Genomic DNA, 23856 nt, shown 5'->3' on the forward strand with positions numbered 1-23856 from the left:
GTGGCCTGCAGCTCTGACTCATGCTCCCTTGTTTAGGCCTCTCTGAGTTCCCCACGCTCTGCTCAGGCCCCAGGGCAGTGGATTCACCCCCTGAGAGCCTCCTTCCTGGGGAAGCTTCTTGTTGAGCCCTCAGGGTAGGGAGGGGAGGCCCAATTAGTGCCTGGTGGGGCTTTGAAATCCCTGGCATGAAAGGCTGGTGTGTGGGGGGTCCCGGCCCCTCACTGCTGCAGCCTCTGTGGGTTGCCCGTCTGCAGGCTTGGTGCACACCTGGGCCCCCTCCACCAGGCCTGCCTGGAAGCTCCCCTGCCCCAGGCTACACGCCACCGGGCCTGGGCACACAGGAAGCTGTATTCTTTGGGGCCCCATGAGGTAGAGGGGCCTGGGGGCCTGTTGTCTTGGCCACCGCTGCTGGGGTACCTGAGCAGGCCCAGGCTGTGTGCTGGGCCCGCCCTGCCGTGGGCAGCTGTAAGAACACAGGGCCTCAATTCCCCATCTGTAAAATGGGATAATAGGACCGCCGTGTACCTCCTAACTCCGTGCGTTCATCTCCGCTGAGGACATGCACTGTTTCTGCTACATAGTGGGTGTTCCGAAAATGTCAGCCTGCATTATTTTTATTACCCCCAGACTTTCACCTTGACCCCCTGAGTAGATGGGCAGAGGGGCTGGCAACTCCTGGCCACCAGGCATTCCAGGTGGACAGGCCTGGGGTGCTGAAGGTTCCAGGGGCAGCCATCTGGCCTCCCTGCCCAGATAGGCATCTGAGAGCAGCTGTCAGCCTGCTTTTCCTGCATCTGCCTGGGGCCCAGCCTGAACCTTAAAGTTGGGCCAGGTGGGGCTGGTGCCTTGGAGGGGAGCTCTGGGCATGCCTGGCCTGGCCTCGTGTTTCTGGGGAGCCGTAGGGTTGCAGTGGGGGTCCCTTGCCCTTCCACGGCCTGGTGTGGTCGCTGTGGCCGCAGGGGTGGCGGGCCAGGCGGTGTGGATTCCTGACTAGCCTCCTGTGTCTTCTTGTCTTGCAGACTTCTCCACCCAGGTGAACTCCTCTTCCCTCAACTCCCCCACGGGGCGCGGCTCCATGGCCGCCCCCTCGCTGCACCCCTCCCTGGGGCCCGGCATCGGCTCTTCGCTCGGCTCCCCGGGACAGCTGCACTCGCCCATCAGCACCCTGAGCTCCCCCATCAACGGCATGGGCCCACCCTTCTCGGTCATCAGCTCCCCCATGGGCCCCCACTCCATGTCCGTGCCCACCACACCCACCCTGGGCTTCGGCACCGGCAGCCCCCAGGTAAGTGCAGGGGCGGGGCCTGGACCAGAGGGGCGGGGCCTGGACCAGAGGGGCGGGGCCTGGCTTTACCTGCACAGTCCTGTGGACCCTGGGAGGCAGGTGCTGTCATTTCTACCTTTCATCTCTGGAAACCGTGTCAGAGAGGCAGCCTTTGCCTGGGTTTGAGCTCAGGTCTGGCCGACTCCTGCGCCCGTGGCCCTCGGGGGTCAGCAACCACGCTTCCTCGCCGGCCCTCTGTCCCGGCGAGGCCCCCTCCAGTGCGGGGGGGAACCTGCCCCTAGGACTCGGAGCTCTGTAGGGTGGGGACTCCTAGGTCCTCAGGCTGAAGCCGCCTCCCTGGAGCCCCTTTGTCCCCTGGCCTGCCCTTCTTGTGCCCAGGCCCGGACCCTTCCCCACACGGGGTGTCTCGGTGCTCCCTGCCCCGACCCCCAGGCTCGGGCAGACGCTGCCTCCTCGGGGGTGCCAGGCCTGAGTCCCACCGTGGCTTCAGCTCATCTGCCGGGCTTGGTGGTCTCTGTCGTCGTGTTTGCCCAGATGCTCCTCTGAACAGCCTGGCTTTCGGGATTGGGTCCAGATCAGGAAGCTGCTGGCACCTGGCGGGCCTGACTCAGCCAGTTCTTGCCGTGGGGACCCCCGAGGCCTGGTCCACCCTCCCCTGGGCGCTTCTCGTCTGAACCCCTGCAGAGCTGTCCTGAGTGCCCAGGACCCCTGCTGGGCATCTCCTCTCGTGGCTCTGGGGGTTTCCTGGTGGATTTCTCACTGGATGCCTGGGAGATCTGCTGAATCCCAGGGGTCTTCCCTCTTTCTGGGGCTCAAACTGTCCTTTTGGACATTGGTGGGGCCCCCTTTGCTCTGAGCGTCGTTCAAGTCTGGGTCCAGCTGTCATCCCCGTAGAGGGAGGCCCCCTTAGAGGAGGGCCCTGTGGGGGAAGCTCTGGGAGCTGTTTCCTCGGGGTTGCAGGACAGCGGCCAGAGAGGGACTCAGGCGCAGGCTCCACGGCCCAGAGCTGCACAGCTGGTTGTGTCAGCGTGTCCCGTGGGCTCCCTGCTGCCCATGGAGCCACGCCACCTGCAGGACAGCCCTCTCCCCTCCATCAGCTGGGCCTGTCCAGAGCTGGTCTTGGTGGAGCATCTTGCTGGCTCTTCCAGGGCCACCTCCTCAGCCCCTTTGTGCCTGGAGGACAGGTGCAGAGGAACTTGGACCTCGGGTGGCCCCTCATGTCACCTGGCCTTCCAGGAGCAGGCAGAAGGCCGGAGGTGTTGGCACGGGGGTCGTGGCTGTCTTCCTGGGCCTGGCCGTGCTCTTGTGAGCATATGGCCGCCACACCCTGACAATGTTTCTCAGCAGGAGGGCACACGAGGGCTGGGCCTGCACCCTGTCCCCTGGGAACCAGGACAGAGGCGGCACCTGCTGGCTCCCAGGCCCTGTGCCTGCCCTGCACGCCCCTGCGGGCATGCGTACGGCAGGAGCCTGGGTGTGGAGTCTGGAGCAAGGGCTGTGCAGGGGCAGGGCCCGAGGGTGGCAGTGATGCCCCCCAAACCTTGGGGGAGCCTGGTGCCCCCTGGCACCGGTAGCCTGTCTGGGGGCAAGGGTGGGCGGTGCTGGCAAGTGGCGGTTTGGGGCCACGTCCGTCCTGTTCTCTGTTGTTCTCTGCACACAGCCAGGTTCCTGGCACACGGTGGGTGCTTGTTGAACGCAGGTTGCTTGTGAGCTAGGGGCTGCAGGTCCCTTGAGGCTGATGAGGGGATGAGGGCAGGAGTGGGGCTTAGGAGGGGGTGAGGGTGGGGAGCAAACCCCGTGTGTCCCAGACGTTCACGGCTGCCCTTCTGGTCAGCCGTCCGCCTGTTCCTCCGTAGGTCGATCAGGCCGCAGTTTGCTTAGCCGTGGTCTGAGCGCCGTGGTCTGAGCCCCGTGCTCGGCCTCTGGCCACCGTTCCTGCGGACGCCTCAGTCCCCCCGACCCCTGCCTCCACCTCTGCCCCCATAACTCCTTCCCTGGGCTCTGAGTTCAGCTTCTAGGCTTCAGCAGTTTGTCTTGGAAACTTGGCGTTCCCCAGATTCATGGAAGTGTGAGTGGAGCTCGAGGGGGACATGCCCCCACCCCCTGCCTCAAAACCACAACCGCAAAGTCATAGGGCCGGAACCAGTGAGGCTTTCTGACTTCTGCTGTTGTCAGGGAGGGCCTCCTCCTCGACCCCGCCCTGCAGGGAAATGGAAACGGTGCGGGGGTGGGTCTGGGCAGGGCCGGGCCGGACCTCAGGTACTGTTGCCAAGTCGCCCCGCCTTTCTCCCCTGGTTCGGGGGCTCCATCAGCCCAGGGCCCAGGGGGCATTCCCCACCATATCCCGGAGCCTGCCCGCAGGGCCTGGCACGTGCGGGCACCTCAGTCTCCTGGCCTCACCAGCCTGGCGAGCCTCCCTGGAGCAGGACCTGCATGGTCCCTGCCTGTCCTCGCTGTGGGCACCACGGCTGGGAGGCCTCTGGGATGGGGCGTCCAGCAGGCCACGTGTGCTTCATAGGGTTTGCCACCTGCCTTGATAGGCAGACGGAGGCCGGCGGGGCCAAGGGCCTGCCACCCCGTCCTGACCGTGGGTGATGGGCCTTACCAGCATGGGCCGGGAAGGAGGGGCACGGTGGGCGTGGAAGAGAGGGGCGGCGAGGAGACCTGGGGGGCCCTGATGGAGCCGGGCGGTTATTTCAGTAAGTCCTGCAGGCTCCGCGGGAACTGAAATACGTGCCAAGGATATGAAAGGGGAAATGGGATGGGACCCCCATCCTGGGCACGCCAGGGAGTCTTTGGCCTCCAGAAGGGGCTGTGGGTGCCCCGGGTCTCCTAGGACACGGGACGGAGTGCAGGAGGGGAGCCATCCCCCATAGGTGGGGGGCTTTGAGCCCACGGTGGGTGGGTGTGCGTGCCTGGCAGAACAAGACACCCCGCGCTCTGTCCTCGGGGCTGTGAACCAGTCCAAGGCCCACCAGCTTGGGGCTAGGGAGGGAGAAAAGCGACCCCGGTCCCCCTCAGCCTTGCCATGGCGGCCGTGCCAGGACCCACCAGTTGAGGCAGAGAAGGGAAGTGGAGGCCCCAGGCCTGGGGTGAGGATGGGGCTACAACCAGCCTACATCTTCACACACGTGCAGGGTCTCCTAGGGCTCTCCAGAGCCTCTGGGCTGACTGCTGTGCCCACGGGAAGGAAGCCTGAGCCCGGGAGGGCCAGGGATGCCCTCAGCGTGTGGCCTGGGAGCCAGCTTGGCCATGACACTTATCCTGCCTGCAGCCGCTTCCCTGGTGCTGCGGGGCCTGCCTGTTTCCTTAGGACAGGCGCCAGTCCCGAGGGCCTGCACGTGGGGGCCTGGGACAGAGGACAGGTGGCCCCTACCCACCCGGCATGCTTTGGGCAACCACAGAAAGAGGAAACGCCCTCTCCTCGGTACTGCCTAGCGGATCCAGAGCCGTGTGGAGTCATGGCCGGGCTCCCGCAGCCCGAGAGAGGCCTTGTGCCAGCCTCCAGCCCGCGCCCGCTGCTCCCCCACGCTCAGTGGCCCCTCAAGACCTGCCCCCGGCCCCCGCTGCTGACCCTCCACTCCCGGCCGCACGGATTTCCTGCCCTTTCCCCAACAGTCCTTTGGTTTCCCCACCTCCAGACGTCTGCTCTGGGGGTGGGGGGGGCCCTCTGCCTGGGACGCCGCCTTCCATTGTCCGCGGCCCAGCTGGCCTAGCGGCGGCCCCCGGAAGCCCGAGTACTAATGCAGAGGCTGCTGCGCCCCAGGCTGGCTTCATGAGCTCTGCTGTTGGCGCTGCCCGTGAATCGCTCCGTTATCCCAATGGCAGCCCTGGGATGGAGGCCCTCAGGTTTTCTCCAGTTTTTACGCGAGGAGCGTCAGGCCCAGAGCGATTAGATAATTTCCCTACAGTCACACAGGGAATAGAGGAGGCAGAATCCCGCGATAAGCTGTGGCCGTTCCCCCTACCACCGTGGGCGAGCTCTGCAGGCTGGGCAGGGCGTGTTCCTCGGGGCCTCAGGCGCCTGGCTGGACGCTCGGTGGATGGTCTGGTGGATGGGATCACCGAGCGACTCTGGGCTGGCCCGTCCCCTGGGGCCCCCGTTGTCCCTTCTGCAGTGTGCAGGGAGTGAGTCCCTCAGCGCTTGTGGCTCCCAGGGGCCTGAGCTCACACCTGCTCGGCCACTTAGCACCCATGGGCTCTCTGCTGGTCCCCTGACCTCCCTGAGCCTCCATGTCCACTCTGGAAAGGGGCGGGCAGCTCTCCCTGCTCACTAGGGGCTTTCCACGTGACAAATCCCACGCACAGTGGCCCTTAGCAAACAGTCGGCGCCCCTGCTTAGTTGAGGCTCATCTGGGAGATGCTCCTGAAGCCTGCAGGTCCTGCGGGGGCGGCCGGAGGTGTGGGCTGCGCGTTCTTGGGTGCAGTGGGGTCCTCTGGACGCCCTCTAGCCCCACCTCCTGCATCTTGACAGCCCCAGGTGGCCGGGGCTGGCCTCCCGGCCTCCTTGCAGCCCCCCTGAGTCCCGTGGGGTTAAGTGACCTGACAGAGCCACAGCCCACCTGAGCAGAAGAATCCAGACCTGTCCAGGGCTGGAAGAATCCCTGCAGGCGCTGGGGCCGGTGTGAAACAGCCTTTGGGATGGTTTGTGCTTTGAGCACCCGGCTCTTCCCGTCCCATGAGAAAGGGGGATGGGATTAGGGGGTTGGGGGCCACGGGGAAGGAAGAGGGTGAGGTTCCCTTGTGCAGGAGGGGCCCAGCCTGGGGCTACCAGGGGGCAGTGTGGCAGCTGCTGTCCATCCAGAGACATCGTAGGACCCGACTTCCGCCTTTGTCAGGGGTTTACAGAAGTCGGGGTGCTGGGGGGCCGCCCATCTGGCGTCCTGGCGCCTGTGGGGACCGGCTGGCGCGCAGGATGCGGTGGGAAGCACCTCGGGGCCCTTGGCGCCGATGGGAGAGCTGGGGTGGGCGCAGCGGAACCAAAACTGCTGTGTCACTGCAGCCGCGGCCGCTGTTGCCAGGGTGACTGGTGAGTTTCCCACGCTTCTTCCTGGAGCAGTGTCAGGATGGCGGGAGGGATGGAGGGGGGTGTGTGTGTGTGTAAGGGATGCCGTCTCCTCCCTCTCTCCTTGGGTCACATGATCCAAGACCCCTACCCTGCCCGCCGAGGCCGGGGCAGCGTGGCCTGCTCGTGGACCCTGGCTCTCCTCCCTCCTTGCTGGGACCAGGCTTCAGCGCCCATCTATGGGTTGGGAGTCCCCAAAGCGCCTGCCTCACCAGAGGGTCCCAGCACTCTCGCTGTCCTGTCGGGGGAGCGCCCAGGAATGGCAGGCAGTTCTTATTTAGGTGGGCGAGGGGCAGAGGGTGTGAGCAGGGGCCTTGCGGGTCCTCCCTCGAGCCTGGGGTCCTGCCGGAGGGTCGGGCCCTGAGGGCAGGACGGCCTCCTCCGGCCTGGCTGAGTAAGTGGTGCCAGGCATCCGCCGGTGCTCAGCGGGGCTGGGCCCTGCCGCTCCACGTGGCTTGGGGTGGGCAAGGCCCCTCTCGGAGCCTCAGCTTCTCTCTCAGTAAAGGGGGTGTGTGGCAGCACGGTCCTGGCCCAGCAGCAGGTGCCTAGCAGCGGCCTGCTAGGGCTGACCCCGGCTTCCCCTCCCTCAGCTCAACTCGCCCATGAACCCCGTCAGCAGCAGCGAGGACATCAAGCCCCCGCTGGGCCTCAACGGTGTCCTCAAAGTCCCGGCCCACCCCTCAGGGAACATGGCGTCCTTCACCAAGCACATCTGTGCTATCTGCGGGGACCGCTCCTCAGGTAAGCCGCCGAGGGCACGGTGGGACGGCAGGGCCCCCGGCCAACAAGGGGCTGCTCGGAGCTCCGAGCTGCTCACCTGGGACCTTCTAGTGTATCCATGTCCGGGAGACGGTGAGCGGCAGGGTGGCCTTGAGGCTTCCAGAGGCGAGGCAGCTGTGGTGGTGACGATGAGGGCAGCAGGGCTGTGCCCCTCTCTGGGCTGTGCCTGGGTGAAGGGCCCTTCACATCCCACTCCCGAGCCCGCCAGCCCTGGGGGCAGGACGGCCGACCTCCTCGGGCCGCCGGCTCAGACGCGGAGACGGCGAGGACCCCCGGGGTCCAGGTCTTCGGCGGGGCCGGGACGCAGCCCTGCCGCGCTCCCAGGCTGGCTCCCTTACCCCAGTGGGACGAGCCCCTTCTGCCAGTTGGCCGCAGGGTGCTCACGGCCGCCCCACCTGCAGGCAAGCACTATGGGGTGTACAGCTGCGAGGGCTGCAAGGGCTTCTTCAAGCGGACGGTGCGCAAGGACCTGACCTACACCTGCCGGGACAACAAGGACTGCCTGATTGACAAGCGGCAGCGGAACCGGTGCCAGTACTGCCGCTACCAGAAGTGCCTGGCCATGGGCATGAAGCGCGAAGGTAGGTGGTGCTGGCCCTCTCCCTTCTCGGAGCACAGGGTGTGGCTCTGGACTTGGCAGTTTCGCGGAGCTCCTTGCATACCTCTGATGACGGGGTGCTCGCTCCCTCCAGAGGCGGCTGCTGCTCTGTTGGAAGCACATCTCCGCGGGCTGTGAGCTCACTTACCGGCTCTTTCCTGAGTACCTGCTGTGTGCTAGGCTCTGGGATTACAGAGGACACGCTCTCGGTCCTGCCTGCTGGCGGCTCCCAGCCCCGTTGGGGACAGACATTGATCAGAGCCTCTTCAAGGTCATAGTGGGCCCGGCCGAGTGCCTGGGCTCTGGGAGAGGCAGAGGCAGAAGCTCAGCGAGAGCCAGGCTGGGGGTGGGGGATGCGGGCGCTGCATGAACGAGCCCGGGAAAGCGTGCATGCGGGTCCGGGAGCCTTGGTGCCGCTGCTCAGTAGGGGACGGTCCCCAGCCTGCTGGACGCCAGCTTGTCCTGGGCTGTGCTTCCTCCTACAGACCTGGCTGGGGTGCCTTGCGACCCCAGGTCCTCCCAGTAGAGGGACTCGGGCTGCGGGTCTCTCAGCCTTGGGTTGTGACATTTATTAGGGGCAGGTGGGGGCGTGTAGCACGAAAGGCCGCTCCCCTGAGGTCGCTGAAATTGTCAAGCTGTCCAGCCAGACCTGGGCCTGAGCCCAGGGTGGCTCCTCGTAGCCCCTTGCCGTCCGTGGGCCTTGGTTTCCCCAGCGCAGGTTTGGTGGCTCCTGTATTCTGGGTGGCTTCTCTCAGTTTTGGTCTGCGTCCCTGCTTGAGTGTCTCGTACCTGAGGCCTCTTGGGTTTAGGAAGTGCTGTCTGCGGTCCCTTCTCCGCTGCGGCTGTCCCCATGGTCCACGCGTGGCTTGTGTTTTTCCACCTCTTTCCCACCGGCTCCTGTCGGGGGTCTCGGGCTGGCGTCTCACCACCGAGGACTGTCCTCTCGTGGGGACTGCAGTTTTCATCTCCTTTCATTTGTTTATCTCTTCAGCCCCACTTGTTCTTGCTGAGAAACCAAAACCTCAGCCGGGCCGTGTGGTCCTGCAGGATTTGCTCCTTGAGGCCGCGAGGCTGCCTGTGCAGTGCAGGGATGTGATGGGGGCTCGGTGGTAGCCGCTGGTGAGGGACGGGGTACCTCCCGGGCTTCAGTGTGAGCGAGGGGCCGGCCTGGGCTCCAGGCCTTCCTGAGCAGGGTACGTGTTCCATAGAGACCTTGGCCCACCCTTCTTTGTGTGGGTGGAGAAGCTGAGGCCCAGAGGGTCCAGGGCTTGTCCAAGATCACGTGTCGGGCTGGAGCCTGGGCCTCTGGCTTCCAGTGCAGATCTTATTCCTTTAGACCAGCAAGAGGGCAGAGGAAGCATGTGCCTGGCTGGGGGAGGCCTGTGCCCAGCCCCGGTTCCTCTGGCTACCCTTTGTAGTCAGGGTGCACTTCCTGGAGGTGGTGAGTGCAGCGTGGTTCCTGAAGGATGGAAACTCGGGCAGGCGGCAAGGGTGTGCTGGGCAGCAGATCCGTCTGCATCCAGATGCGGAGCCTGGCCAGAGGGCCAGGTGCCAGTGTGCTGAGGGGAGGTGGGGCCCTGACATGCAGCGTGCGGCTCAGGGCTCCCTTGTGGGCACCACAATATAGACTGAGATCACTTGCTTTCTGAGCTTGCCACCCCTGGTGCCTGGTACCACGTCGGGCGCTGGGCACACAGCAGCGAGCCATGGGCATCCATCCATTCAAAGTGACCGTCAGACAGCCAGGCAGGGCCCCCCAGGTGTGATCAGTGCTGCCTTGGGGGAAGCCCAGGGGACTGTGGGAGCCCAGAGTAGGCCCCTGGCCCAGCCGTGGGCATCAGGCAAGGCTTGGGTGGGCAGATGTCCAGCTGACACCAGAAGAGTGGAAGGGTGTTTGGCAGACCCGTGCCCAGCTGGTGGGGGCAGCGCATGCCGAGGCCGAGAAACTCCGTGGATGTGGCGCGCTGTGGGGCCCCAGAGAGTGACCGTCCACGGGTCCCCAGGGCTTTCCCGTAAGCGCTGACCCCCTCCTAAGGCCCCCTCAGCCTGTCCACCTATGAGCCTTGGGCAGACCCCAGCTGCCTGTTCCCCCAAGACCTGGGGGAGAGTGGATGACACCCCTCTCCTGTCCCAGTGGAGCTGCAGGCTCGGGGCTGGGGAGGCACCGGGTCTGACCCCTGCCCTGTGCTCATCGGGGGCTGTTAGGAGCGCCTGCTGTGTGCGGAGCCTCTTTGGGGACCCTGTCCTTGTCACACACACTCTCAGCCGTGGTGCTGTGACACTGTTCCCATACCTCCCGGGTAGAGAGACGGGGTACGGCGGGGAGGGGCGCTCGCGGAGGTCTCAGGGCCACACTGGCGGGGCTGGGCTGCTCCCGTCTGCCTGGGCCGGAGCCGCGCTGCCCGTCTCTCCATCTGGTGCATAAATCTGGAGCGCTGGGCACGATCCCGAGGCAGTGCGGCCCTCGAGACCTGATTTATGGGCCATTAGATAAATACCTGATCCCATCAGGACCCCCCCCACCCCCTTGCATCCTGCTGGATTTATAAGTCACAAGCAGGCGGTCAAGACCCTCCTACACCGCCCTCTGGTGCTCCCAGCACAACGTAAACTCACCGCTGCCGTGCGGCCCGCAAGCCCTGGGGCCCCGGGAGGAGGCTCTGTCCTGGCGTGGGTGGCAGCGCCCGTCGTGCTTCCTGTCACCTGCGGGACCTGGCCCACTGCCTCGCTCTCGGGAGGAGTGACCGGTGGCCCCGGCCCTGCAGGGGGCTCAGTTCTGAGACAGCCTCCTTTCTCTCTGCTGTCCTGGGGCGACCCCCGCCAGGAGGGCTCCCTGGCTGTGGCAGGGCTGGTGGCAGCATGAATTGGGGCATAGTGGGGCCCAGGGGGACGGGGGCCCGGAGTGCCACCCCAGCCTTGGCCGGGAGCACGCAGGATGTGGCTTGTCCGCCCCCAGGGCTGGCCTGAGCCCTCCTAGGTGCCAGCCCCACACGGGCGGCCATGCCGACTGGCCTCGGTGCCGCACGACCCCTGGGAGAGGCTTGTGATTACACCCCTGGGGCAGGTGGGGCACAGGCTTGGGCTGGCCCCTGGACTGGCCGACCGCAGGGAGGGCCGACGGGCACCCTGCCCCCCGTGCTGGTAACGAGGGACGCGGCAGGCCCACGGCGTCTCGTGTCGGGCAACGGCAGGGGCGTGCGCACACACGCAGCCCCCGGGGGCTCGTTCCGCAGCATTCCGGGGTTGGTGGGGCCCAAGTGGGAGGTGCCCCGCGGGCCAGCCCTCCCCAGGCTGAGCCCGGGCCTGTCTGCTGAGCGTGCAGCTGCAGGACTCGGGGGCCTGCCGGGGCTCCCGTCTGAGGGGGGAGACCTGACAGCAGCAGCCTGGAGGGTCACCCCGCTGCCCCCGCCTCTGCTTCCTTCTTCCTCTCTGAGGAAGGCCTCTCCCCGTTTCCTTCCTGCGCCCCATCCCCTGCCCCCGAGGGACTGGGGTGTGGAAACGGCAGCGCCTGATGTGTGTGCACAGGCAGGCACGGCCCCGCAGCGGCTGCGGAGAGGCCCCCGCTGGTTCCCGCGCCTCCCTGTCCATGTGGGGCGCGTGGCCTTGCCTCTCCGAGCCTCAGTTTCCTCGCGGTGCGTGGGGGTGTTGGCAGGCTCCCCGAAGGGCCTGTTGGGGGGAACGTGGTGGGTGCCAGCCCCGCGCCTGGCAGGTGGCGCGGTCAGAGAGTGGGGGGCGCAGCGTGTGTGCAAGTGTGTGAACCCGTGTGCGTGCCCGTGTATGTTGCACGTGATCATTCTGTGTGCAGGCCTCTTGTCCTGGGTTGAGCCCCCTGAGGGAAGGAGGGATGTGTCCTCCGAGCTCGAGGGACATAACTCGCCCTGTGACCTCTGGCAGGGACATGCCCCTCCGGCCTTGAGAAGAGGCAGCCGGGCCAGAGCCCTTGGAGACGTCCAGCCCTGCCTGCCCCGGGGACCACACAGGGGATGGAGGAAGGGCCCAGCCGCTGGCGGTGCCAAAGCAAAGGAGGCGGCAGTCCTGTGGTCCCCCCACCCCCACCCCCACCCCCACCCCGCCCGGACACCCCTCCCACCTCCCGGCTTCCAGGAGCCGGAGGGCGGCCGTGGGCGCTGTGCAGGTCGGGGGAGGGGGTCCCGCCCTGGCTGTGGGCTGCTGCTCCCCTGGCCGTCCGGCACCAGCTGTCTCCTGACGCCGGGGACTCCGCTTATGTTGGGCGTTGAGTGCCCCTCCCAGGCGCGTGCTTGGCTGCTGGGGGAGGGTCGGCCCCGCGGGCTTTCCTGGGGATCCTTGACGTGGGGGCCCGGCCTCCTCTGCCCTCCCGGCAGCGTCCCCTCCCCGTGCCGGCCCCTCTGCCCGTGGCTCGGGGCTGGGAGGATAACGAGACCCTGTCTTGGCCGACGCCTCCCACCCGAGGCTTCCCGGCGCCCGTGGACATAAGTCAAACACAGCTACGTCTGAGAGGTGGTCGAGCTGGCAGAGCATGAATCCCCAGCCCCTCCCCCCCGCCCCCCCCCCCCGTTTAAATAAAACAATAATATTTGTAACGACACTGCTCAGAGCAGCCCGGCCCTTCATGGCTTCAGAGTGCTTCACAGAGCGCTCGCTAATTAATTCCGGATGCCCCCACGCAGGAGGCAAGTGCTGAGGGACCCCCACCTGCCACCCTGCCCCGTCTGGAAGGGGAGGAGAGCCCCTTAACTGGGCCGCGTCCCGGGGGCCGTGTGCGGGGACGAAGCCGCGAGCGTCCTGAGGGTGCCTCCTGCGGATCCAGCCTGGAGGCCGGTGCTGTCCTTGTCACCCTGTGGCTGGGGAAGCTGGGGCACAGAGAGGCTAGGGACTCACCCGGGACCACACAGCAGCTGGGGCAGGCTCTGATCCCAGAGCCTGTAGCTTGAAGCCGCCTGGTCTCCTGAGAGCTCAGCCGCACCCCTTTGGTGCTCTGGGCCTGTTTCCCCACCTGCTAAAACGTGCCTCTCAGCTGTGTCCCAGCTCTGAGGATTTAGGATTCCGTTCAGAGGACAGACCCTGGGGACCCCCACCCTCAGGGTCTCAGGGACACTGGCCTGCCAGGGTTCTGGGTCCCCATCACTCCGGATGCTGGTCCAGATCAGCCTGTGTGGCTGCCGCCCACCGGGTCCACTCTTCTGGTCTGTGACCCTGTCCCCCGTAGCAGACGGTGACACGAGGCAGTGCCCTGCTCCAGCCCAGCATCCGCTGTGTCGGAAGAGGCCAGAGCCAGGCCAGCCAGCTTGAGCTCCCCACCCAGCCCCACCAGCTGTCAGACTTTCCAGAAGCACCAGGCTTGCAAAAACTCTGATGCGAGGCCTCCCGCCTGGCTCTGGGGCCCAGCTGGCGGATCTGAAGCGTGGGTCGGCCCCCGGTCCCGAGTCTCGCCACACGGATGGAAAATGTCTCACTCGAGTCAGCGTTTGCGTCTTGGAGAGCGCAGCCCCTGGCAGGGGCCATCCGCAAATAGTCATTTGTGGATGCGGGAAGGATGCAGGGCCGGCCCTCAGGGAGCCCCGCGGCCCGGAGAGGGTCTGAACGATCGTTGGCGGGGCCGGCGTGTTGGACAGGGGTCTATGCGGACTGTTGCAGAGCTGTGGGTGATGTTCCAAGAATCGCACGGGCCCAGGGGGCCCCCAGGGAGCAGGAGAGGGGAGCCCTCACACCCCCAGTCTTGGAGGACGGAGTGGGGGTGGGCCGGCAGAGCCCCTAGAGCTGTGGCCTGAGGAGGAAGTGGCCGCTGAGAACCGTGGCCGGGCAGGGCGGGCACCAGAGCCACGGACCCCCTCCTCACTCCTGCTGGTCCCCTGCGTTTGCAAGACCCACCTGAGGCCAAGGGTGAGAGGGCCCGGGGTGAGGCAGCCCCGAGCTCGGGCCCCGGCGCTGGGCAGGGCAGGTGGGTCTGGAGGTACGCGGGGGGCAGTCCCCTGACAGCGGCGTCTGCGGTAACAGGGCACTGTGTTTTGCCCGGTCCAGACTTCCTGCAGGGGAAGGTAAGCCTCGACTGAGGCCCAGAGGGGTGATGGCACGTGGGAAGTCCCCCGAGGGGGCCGCACCCTCCCGGCTTCCGGAAGGCTCCATGCTGGGGGCTGCGTGCAGGGCCTTCTCCTCTGTGGGGCTGGGAGTGTGTGACAGAGGTTTCACTGCTGCCCTCGGGAAGTCGCCTCGCACAAGCTCCTGCTCTGCCTTGGGGTCTCCAGGGACCCCAGGAAGCCTTGTGTGGGGTGGGGGCTGCGGAGCTGGTCCTGAGGAGGCCGTGGGCGCCCTGGGAGTGTCGGGGGACGTCTGGACATCTGCTCTGGCTCAGCAGAGCAGGACCAAGGGAGGGCGGCTGGCAGCGGTGGTGGGCCCCGTCCCGGTGCTGCGGCCCTCGCTTAGTGGCATCTGGCGCGTCCCTGGGGAGGCACAGGCCCAGTACGCCCAGGGACTCCCCCGTGCTGGTGCTGTGTGGGCAGCCTCTCCCACCCCGCCCAGGCCTCCTTTCCCCGGGTCCAGGGCCCCTGGTGTCCCCAGCAGAGGAAGGGGGGCTGTGAGGGTCAGCAGAGGGCGCTGCAGAAGCCCCCGGGAGCCTTCTTGGGTCTTTGCGGGGCTCTGGGTGGGGTCCACAGCCTGGTTCTGGTTCAGCGTCGCCTTGGGCCTGCTGGGTGACCTCAGGGAGGTCTCGGCCCCTCTTGGGAAAGGGCCGCTTGAGCTGCATGGGCTGCGAAGTCGAGGGTCTGTGAATGCCCAGCCGTGGGGTGCCTGGTCCCTTCGGCCTTCCTCCCACGTGGGTCTCTGCGGGGACGTGTTGGAATGAACCGTTCCGTCTCCGCCTCCTCCCATCAGCTTCTCTCCCTGGGTTCCCAGAAACTAGGCTGCCCCGACTGCAGCATCTGCTCAGTCTCTACCCTCGTGCTGGAGCCCCGCACCCACCCGGCCGGCCCAGGCTGTCCCGTCTCAAGCCTGGGTTTGACCCAGCTTGCGCTCTCCCCCAGCCCCTCTCCTCCCCGCAGCAGAAAGGGACCATCAGAGATCTGCATCTCACCCCATCCTTTTCCTGGGGCACATTGGACCCTGTTCTCGGCCACGCCCCCCACCGTTGCATTCCTTGTCCTGCTCTCTAGCTGACGTAAGAGGCCCTTTCATCAGCAGCATTTCTGCTCTGGTTCTAGGCCTTGACACACGCTACCTCTCCTGCCTGAAGTGCTCTCCCTATTTTTCCTGTTCCTTCAATTTCATTGTCACTTTTTCCGGGAAGCCTTCCTGGCTTTGCCTCAGTCCATAGCCCATCAAAGCCCTTCTCACTGCACGTTGGGATCCCTGTTGAACTGTCAGTTTCCTGAGAGCTGGGTCCCATCTGCCCTGGCCCTGGGTGGGTCCTGGTGTGACCAGTAGGTGGATGAATTAACGAGAGGCAGCGTGTTCTATCCTCAGAGCACACAGCCTCCAGGAGGCCAGGCTTGGGGCAGAGAAGGGGGCCGTAGTCTGGCCGGCTCTGAGCAGCATCCTTCTCCCCGGCCCCGGCCAGCTTGTGGGCGCGCCGCTCGGGCCCTGGCGGCGGAGGGGCTGCCGCGGGAGCTGCGGGCTGACTGGCAGCCTCCCCGTGCCTCAGCTGTGCAGGAGGAACGGCAGCGCGGCAAGGACCGGGCTGAGAACGAGGTGGAGTCCACGAGCAGCGCCAACGAGGACATGCCGGTGGAGAAGATCCTGGAGGCCGAGCTGGCCGTCGAACCCAAGACCGAGACGTACGTGGAGGCAAATGTGGGGCTGAACCCCAGCTCGGTGAGTGCACACCCGCCCTGCTCTGGGGACCGTGGCCCCGGGCGCGCTCCTGGGAGGGAGACCCCCTCTGTAATGTCCCCAGTCGGGTGGGTGAGGTTTTGGTTGTTTGGCTCAAAGCCCAGGACTTTATGGTCACCTTCAAGCTTCGTGTTGTCTCTGGCCCATCGTCCAGCCGGGTTTCAGGGGTTCTGTGTCTGCCCCAGGTTTGCGGGCAGCGTGAGGTCCAGACTTCATCTGTGTCTCCCGTGTGCGGTCAGGGTGGGACCGCAGCCCTGTGGCCTGCCCTGAGGTCATCCAGGCAGGCCCTGAGGTCACCCAGGCCTGGCTCCCTCCGTCCTGTCCCTGGCTGACAGTGGCCCAGACGGCACCAGACACACCTGCCCAGCTCCCTACCCCAACCCCAGGGCCTTTGCATGTGCCGCTCCCTCTGCTCCTCCTCAGGCTTCAGTCTCAGAGAGGTGTCACTTCCTCGCAGAGCCCCTTTCCTTCTTGACCCCCCCGGTGCCCCTGTTCTGTGGGTTCAGGGCTCCTGACGTGTCTCTTCACGGCCCCTAGTACGTGGGGGCCACGCCGCAGCGCGTGCAGTGGGTTAATTCTCCATCCTTGCCGTCAGGCTGTTCCCCAGTACCCTGCCCTGCCCGTAGGTGCTCTCACGCGGCCCCCACCCCCATCTCCGAGTGTGAGGGTCCCGTCTCATCTGTGGGGGGCCGCAGGCCGCCCTGCTGCCGTCCCGCACTCTGTGGTGCCCCAGGACCATGGCCCCTCTGAGACGCCCGCTTCGGCTGTGTGCCAGGGAAGGCGGGCCCTCTCCTGGACGTGCCGCCTCTCGTAGAAGAACTCCCCTCGGCTGTGATGCTCAGCAGTCCGTCTGGTCTGTGGTCCGGCCCGACCCTACACCCCCTCTCCGGTCCCAGTGCAGGGTGGGGCGGCTGCGAGGGCTTCACGACTGAGTCGGAACCCTCCGAAAGAGAAGTCAGGGGATCAACCCAGGCCTGCCAGCTTTTAATTTTGTCAAGTAAGGACGTTATTGGGAAGAAAACAAATCTGCCATTTTCTCTCTCCACGAATTCAGAGCAGGCGGAGGGGGGTCTAGGGGACAGGCAGGCGGGCCGGCGGGGCAGAGGGTCTGCCCTCGTGCTACAGCTTGCGCTGGGCTGGCCCGGGTCCCCTTCTGGGGACGGCTCATTAGGCCCCTTCTCTCGACACCAGCGGCACCTCTCTGGCCTGGGGCGCCTCGGACCTCTGCCTGGGGATCCCGCTGTCACCTCCTAGGACAGGGAAGGTCCCGCCCTCTCAGGCATGGGCTGGAACTCCAGAAACTGCTGTTGAATGAGGCCTGTTTTGTCTCTGAGTGGGAATCCAGGCTCGGAGAAGTTAGGTACTTGCTAGAGACCACCCTGCGGGACGGAGCAGGGCAGAGCTGGAGCCCCCTCCCCCAGGGGAGCCCCCCAGGCCTAGTCCTGCACCTACTGTGCAGGCAGACTTCGCCCCCAGCTCTAGGCGTGACTTTGTGCTCACCTACAAGACCCCGGCCTGCCAGGGAGTGGCTCAGGGTGACAGCCTGTGCCCCGGGCCTGCTTTGGGCCCCTTGAGGGCTCGGAGGGGGCCGTTGGCCAGTGGCCAGGGAGAAGGCCCGACCCCTGGGGCTCTCCTCGGGTCTTCCCCATGCCCCCCGCTTCCCCCTGCATGGCTCCCCCACGCCCCCCACCATCAGGCTTGTGCTCTCACCTCAAGGGGCTGCCCTGTGGCATGGAAGGGCAAGGAGCATGGTCCCCGGGGAGTGGAGCCTGGCCGCAGTGGCTCCGGCGAGAACCCGGCCCTGGCCTCTGGCACGCTAGCTGCAGGGTGTTTCGCTCGTGTGAGCCGGGACCCCGTGCGGGCTAGGCTGCCGCTGTCCATCAGACAGGATGGGGTGGGCGATGCCTGCAGGGTGTCTTGGGCACGTGGTGTCCGGGGCCCAGCGAGTTGTCCGGGGCCCAGCGAGTGTGTGGACTCCTGGTTGACGCTCCTGGGAGGTTTGTTGCAGAGCGGGTGGAGGCGGGGGGCTGGCCCCCACGGGTGACAACGGGGGCGTCCAGCAGCTGGTGCCTGCCTGCCCCTTCCCCCTGAGGTCCGCAGACCAACTGGCCACGCTCCCCGGCTGCCGCCTCTCCCGGGGTCCCAGGTCCCCTTTCTGCACGCCTGGCTCTGTCCACCCTGGTGGCCTTGGTGCCAGTTTGTCACCAGGCCTCCCACGAGAGCCCTCAGCAGGCCCTTCACGGGGCCGGGTTGTTTAGGCTGCGTCACTGGAGGGCGGATGGTTTCTGTCAGGGGAAGCTCTTCCGTGGGGGCCTCCCCCATGTGGCTGCCTGGCCGTCATGGTTTCTGGAATGAGGGGTTTCCACATCCCGTGCACGGGCCTCGGTCCCCCCCCTCCCTGGGCCCAGAGGGTTCTCTACCCGAGCCCCACAGGCTGGAGCCGGAAGCAGCAGGGTGCCACTGAGGCCGCCCAGGTTTCCTCATCTCTGAGAATGACCGGGGCTTCCCCTTCTGGCTAGAACTTTCTGGAGGGGCCTCTGATGCACCCTCTCTGTGTGCCACCTCCAAGTCTGGTAGGAAGGAGCAACACCGGAGGGGCTGGCACCCACCCCCGAGTCTGGTCTGTGACACGCGGTCACCTGGCCCCAACCCCCCGGGGCTGCGGTGGGGACTGAGTGGGCTGTAGCACGGTGACCTTCCTGTGGCTGCTGGGACAAGTGACCACAAACCAAGTGCCTAAGACAGCACAGATTTTAGTATCTTACGCATCTTGAGGTCAGAAGTCTGAGCTCAGTGTCTCTGGGCCAAGTCAGGGCATCGGCAGGGCTGGCCCTTCTCGGGGAGAAGCTGCTGCCCGGCCTGTCCCTGCTCTGGAGTTGCCCGCGTTCCTCAGCTCCCGGCCCTTCCTCCGGCTTCGGGGCCGGCAGCATCTTCCCTCCTCGACCTCGGCCTCCGTCCTCACGCCTTCTCTCCGCTCTGACCTCCTCCCCCCTCCAGTAGGGACCCTCGTGATGGCACTGGGCCCACCCACTTCTTCCAGGGTAATCTCCCATCTCAAAACCCTTAACTTGGCCGCGTCTGCAGAATTCCCTTTGTCGGGTAAGGTGGCACATTAGCAGGTTCTGGGGTATAGGACGCGGGTGTCACTGGGGGCGTTATACAGCCGCCACCGCCGGGTAAGGCGTGTGGCGGGGCCCGGTCTGGGGCCGCGTTCCCTGCTCGGTGCTCACCGCGGTGTCCCTTCCCCCAGCCCAATGACCCTGTCACCAACATCTGCCAAGCGGCCGACAAGCAGCTCTTCACCCTGGTGGAGTGGGCCAAGCGGATCCCGCACTTCTCCGAGCTGCCCCTGGACGACCAGGTCATCCTGCTGCGGGCAGGTGAGTGGCGGGGCCTGGCGGGGGCTGGGCAGGCATGGACAGGAGAGGGGCGGGGGCTTTGGAGCCCCGCGGGGGGGACGCGGCCTTCCTCCTGCTGTGCAAGGCCGCGGGGGAAGGGGCACGGGCCGGGGCTTCTGCTTCAGCACTGCCCACCCCAGCCTGGGTTTTCCTCCCCTCCCTCATGAGGAGGGCTTCAGTCTGGGGTCTCTCCTAGTGGCCTTCAGAGGGGTGCAGGGCCGTCTGGGGGACCCCTGTGGAGAGGGAGGGGCGAGCAGGTCTCGCAGGGGCTGCCCTTGGGGGTCTGTGTGTTCTGCCTTCTTCCTCCACTGAGGCCGCAGCCCCTTTCCCAGGCTGGGCTTGAGATGCACGAAGCAGGTGCAAAAACAGCTCGCTCCGTGCTCAGCACACACCCCACGGCCGAACGGGTTGTGAGGGAGATCCTGGGACCCCGGGGGGCGGGTGGGGGGTGGATGAGAGGGAGAGACGCAGAGTGTTCGCAGAGTGGCAGGGTAGGGCAGGCGCTGGGGGGCTGGTCCTGCCCCTCGCAGCGCTCTGGTCCTTGGCCCTGGTGTTTGGCCAGGGGGGTGTCCCTTCGCACTGAAGCTGGGGGCGGGGAGAGCCCGTGCCTAGAAGAGTTTTCACTCTGGGACACAAAACCCAACACCCAGAGCCGTCAGACCTGCAGGGTTGGGAAAGTCTGGGACCAGGGGTTGGAGAGGATTCTGATTCACACTGACCAGGCAGCCCCTTCCTCTCCCTGGGCCTCAGTTTTTCCTCTGTATAAAATGGGGCCAATACTTGCTTTGTAGGGTTGAATCAGGATTAGATGGGATGATCCTTGTGATACTGGCAGCCACCAGCCCAGAACCTTCAGGGCACTCGGGAGTGGTGGCCGTGACGGTCACTAGTGACAGTCTTGTGGGATGATTCATGCTGTTCAGTTTATAGGGTCATCGAAACACTTGCTCACAGCATCGTGTCCATCCCTCTTTGTAGCCCTTGCACCTGCTCTGTGTGCGCCAGGGCCTCGTGTAGAGAGAGCGGCGAGCTGGCCTTTGGCTCTAAACACACCTTGTTTCAGCTCAGTAATTCACTGTTCTGTGCCATCCACAAAATGTCAGTCTCTGGGAGCTTGCCGTGGGGGCCAGACTGGCGGCAGCTGCTCCAGGGCCGCCTGGAGAGGGTCCTGGGAGCTCCCTTGTGCTCCGTGGCACACGTGTCTGGCACTTGCAGAGAGAGACTCCCCTGGCACCCTCGTTTGGGAGCCTGGGTTAAACTACGCTACAGGACATGCTCTGTGCAGGACTTCTCAGGGCCTTTACGGCACGCACTCTGGAGGCATTTCCCAAACGTCCGTGCTTGGGAACTTGCTTTCTGTGGCACGGTCATGGGCTCGGGGTTTCCTGGAGCCCACTTGGGGAACCGTGGCTTGGGAGGCTGAGCGCCGCCTCTGGGGGGCCCGGCGGGGCCGGGGGCAGGGCAGCCGGGGTCTGGGGCCGACAGTGACCGTGTGCTCTCCCCGCCGCAGGCTGGAACGAGCTGCTCATCGCTTCCTTCTCCCACCGCTCCATAGCCGTGAAGGACGGCATCCTCCTGGCCACCGGGCTGCACGTCCATCGCAACAGCGCCCACAGCGCGGGGGTGGGCGCCATCTTTGACAGGTGGGGGCCCAGCCCACGGCCGTGACCCGCTTGGCCTTTGTCCTGTTCACGAAGGTTACACTTGCGGGGATACAGAGAAGGGCAAGGACTAAGATTAAAATCCCTCTGGGCGTACCCGACAGCCGCAGCCGACGTTTTTGGTTTACTTTTCTCCAAATACGTTTTAAAGTCCTGCCCATGGGAAGAGAAGCTGCCCTATGTTTAATGCAAAAGGTAGATTGTGCCGTAGATACTCTTCCACGGTTATGTCGGATGTGGCGGAGACTCTTCCGAGCCGAGACTAAAGCATCTCAGCGCCTGTGAGCCCGCGCGCACCCTGTCCCCGGGTGCCCGGCTGCATCTCAGCGCCGCTTCTGGCGTGGAGACACCGCTCTCTGCCCCTCGGCCCCTTCTCGGCACGCAGCCAGGGGCCAGTGCTGGGCGGTGGGCAGGGGGCTCCATTCAAGTGCCTCCAGAATCATGGCCCACCTGTGCTGCATCAGGCGGGGCGGACAGGAGCTGCTCATTCCTGTCTCTGGGCCTTGCCTAAGAGCCCGGAGGACCTGGGGACCTGGGTGTCAGCTCAGCCAGCCGGAGTGGGAAGGGCTGGGGAGGGGCGTCCCAGGGTCCCTCGGGTGGGGGGCGAGGCACAGGAGTGGCGAGTGGGAAGGAGCGGGTGGCAGGGGTTGGGGGGGTGGGGATGGTGGTGGGAGGGGTCCCAGGCGAGCCCCCGAGTACAGGAGCCTTGAAGTCAGAGGGGAGCAGCAGAAGCCCCTACTGTAGCCCCCCGGGGATAAATGTGGGAGCCGTGCTGCCCCGTGGGACAGCTCAGGTAGAACAGAGGGGCACCACGTACTGTGGGCAAGCACTGGTTTAGACAGTGTAGGGCTGTGTCTTTGCCACGGGATGTTTCAGGACCTTTAACAAGCTCGTGTACAGAAGTGCCACCAAAAGGGGCTGTGGAGTGCAGATTTATTGCCCGCAGACGGCTTCTTTGGAGAGCACGTCCCTCGGGGGGGATGTTTAGAAGTGCAGCCCCAGTCACGCACCCAGCTGACAGTTCTGTGGTTCCAGCTGCTAGAGGTGACGGTGATGGGAATGTAATAAGTGGCCGGTGACAGGAAGTGGAACGGAGCCTGCTCCGGCTGCAGGGAAGGAGCCAGGAAGCCAGGAGCTGGGGAAATGCCTTCCCGCGGGCGGACTCCAGGGAGCGGCAGGAATGCGGCGCTCAGGCCTCGGCCTCAGGCCCCGTGGGGGCGTGTGGCAGTGGGCTTTGCCCCGGCTGTCACGAGGTTCCTCTTTCGTCTCTGGCCCCCCAGGATAAAATCCCATTCGCAGACCTTCTTGAGGAAGAGGCGTGGAGCCCCCGGGGCGGGATGGGACAGGCTGGGTGTGGGGATTGTCCCGCCCTGTCTGGGCAGCTCCCCCAGTCTCCTGGCTCTTCTCAGCTGCCCTCCAGGCCCACACCGGGCTTCCCGAGCCCTTTGGGTTTTTCTGGCGGGCCCTGTGAGAGGCCCGGTCTGACTTGGACGTGGGCATGTGCCGGTTTCCCCCGCAGGGTGCTGACGGAACTGGTGTCCAAGATGCGGGACATGCAGATGGACAAGACGGAGCTGGGCTGCCTGCGCGCCATCGTCCTCTTCAACCCCGGTACTGCCTTCCCGCCGCTTTACCTGCTGTCCAGGCCTGGGTATCAGCCCCCCAGGGGGGACTAGAGTCCCCGGGCTCTCATCCCAGCCCCGCTGCTCACTGGCGCTGCAGCGTCGGCGACCTGACCCTTCTCCGAGCCTCGGTGTCTCTCTTACGATGAGGGCACAGCCATGCCACCTTCTTCCCGAGGCCCTTGTGAAGGTCGGACGAGGCTTGCGCAGCTGAGCTCATCCTCTGTGGTTTGGTGAGGGCTCCGGCCGGGCCTTTGGGCACTGTGTCCAAAGTGAGGCCCCACCCGCACCGGCATCCCGGGCTCCAGAGGAGACGGCCTCTTTGCGCGCTTCTGCTGCCGAAGTTCTGGAGCCCGGATGTTCTGGGGGTGGACGGGGACACCGGGGGCAGGTTTGGGGCTGCTGAGGGCTTCTAGGGGGAGGTGCAGGGAGCTGACTGGGCGGCGGGAGGATGGGACGGCCCTGGGGGTCACGGGCCCTGACTCCTTGCCCTCCATCAGCTCCAGTGCTGAGGGCTGGGGTGGGGTGGAGATGGAGTCTGCTCATGGGGGACAGCCCGTTGCCAGGGACGTGTGTTCCCCAGCTCTGTGCTGGAGCCCGTGACCCTGCCAGCATGGGAGGCTGAGCACGTGTCTCGGCCCTGCCTGGCGGGATCCCCGTTGAAGTCGTGCATGGCTTGTGGCTCCTGGCGTTTGTTCACCTGTTGGGGCCCAAGTGTGGGTTGCTGGGGACAGAAGGGAGATGTCCAGAGCTGGCAAAGCCCCAGGGCCTGGGGGAGCCCAGTTGCAGAGGAGCCCGGCATGTTCCCAAGGTGCCCAGGACCCCAGGCCACCATGGCATTCACACTGGGCCACAGTGCTCCTACTAGGACATCAGACAGCCAGGACAGGGCCAGTGTGGGACCCCCTGGTCTGGGACTCACAGGCCAACCGACAGCAGTCCTGTTCCATGGCTGAGCCCCCAGAGGCTGCGTCAGCTTCAGGCCAGCAGCAGGGAGGCTCTAGCCTCTGCCCTCTGAGCCACTAGGACGGACCACGCCTGGCTGGGGCCAGACTCAGGGCTGTGTGAGCCCAAATCCAGATGCCCAGTGGTGGCTGCTGTTCGGGGGCAGTGGGGAGACAGAGAGAGAGGCTCGTCCAGTGTCAGCTTGCTGGGTAACCTCAGCAGATGAAGAAGCACATGGGGGTTCTTAGCAAAGCTTTGCCCGGCCCGGGAGCTCTTGGTGCCTCAGAGAGGCCTGTGACAGCTCACCAAGATGAGCCAGGGCGGCCCGTGCTTCTCAGCCTCACCCCTGGGCCCTGGGGGTTTTGGCGACCCTGGTCCCGGGTATCTCCATCCACAGGCAGAGCCTTCCAGACTGGTCTCCTGCCGCCAGGGTCCCAGGGCTCAGGATGGCTTCAGGGCCCCCCATAGCATGGGTCTGGCTGTTTCAGGTAGAAGAGGGTTTGGAGCCTTCATCTGGCTCGAAGGGGCTGAGACCCAATGCAGCAGACGCCTCTGGAGTCAACCCGGTTGCCATGGTAACCAGGAGCCGCCCGGGGGCAGGCCCATCCCACTTTACAGATGGGGCAGCTGAATGGCAGGAGGTCAGGGGACTGGCCCAAGGTCAAGTGGCCAGCAAGCAAGCAGCAGGGCCAGGGCTCG

The 23856-nt window shown here is 65.7% G+C and overlaps 1 protein-coding gene across 2 annotated transcripts in view; it reads left to right on the forward strand.

Annotated features, from left to right (window-relative positions):
- The window catches only part of RXRA (retinoid X receptor alpha), a 99108-nt gene that overhangs the window by 69465 nt on the left and 5787 nt on the right, over window positions 1–23856 (forward strand). For both annotated transcript variants that reach the window (XM_082624068.1, XM_082624069.1), the window contains exons 2-8: window positions 1020–1285; window positions 6941–7091; window positions 7532–7711; window positions 15344–15513; window positions 18782–18911; window positions 20440–20572; window positions 22110–22201. In XM_082624068.1, coding sequence (XP_082480194.1) covers window positions 1020–1285; window positions 6941–7091; window positions 7532–7711; window positions 15344–15513; window positions 18782–18911; window positions 20440–20572; window positions 22110–22201 — 1122 coding nt within the window. The remainder of the gene's footprint in view (window positions 1–1019; window positions 1286–6940; window positions 7092–7531; window positions 7712–15343; window positions 15514–18781; window positions 18912–20439; window positions 20573–22109; window positions 22202–23856) is intronic.

This window comes from Mesoplodon mirus (genome assembly GCF_964341445.2).
Source record: "Mesoplodon mirus genome assembly, chromosome: 1".
In the NCBI taxonomy this organism is placed as follows: domain Eukaryota; kingdom Metazoa; phylum Chordata; class Mammalia; order Artiodactyla; family Ziphiidae; genus Mesoplodon; species Mesoplodon mirus.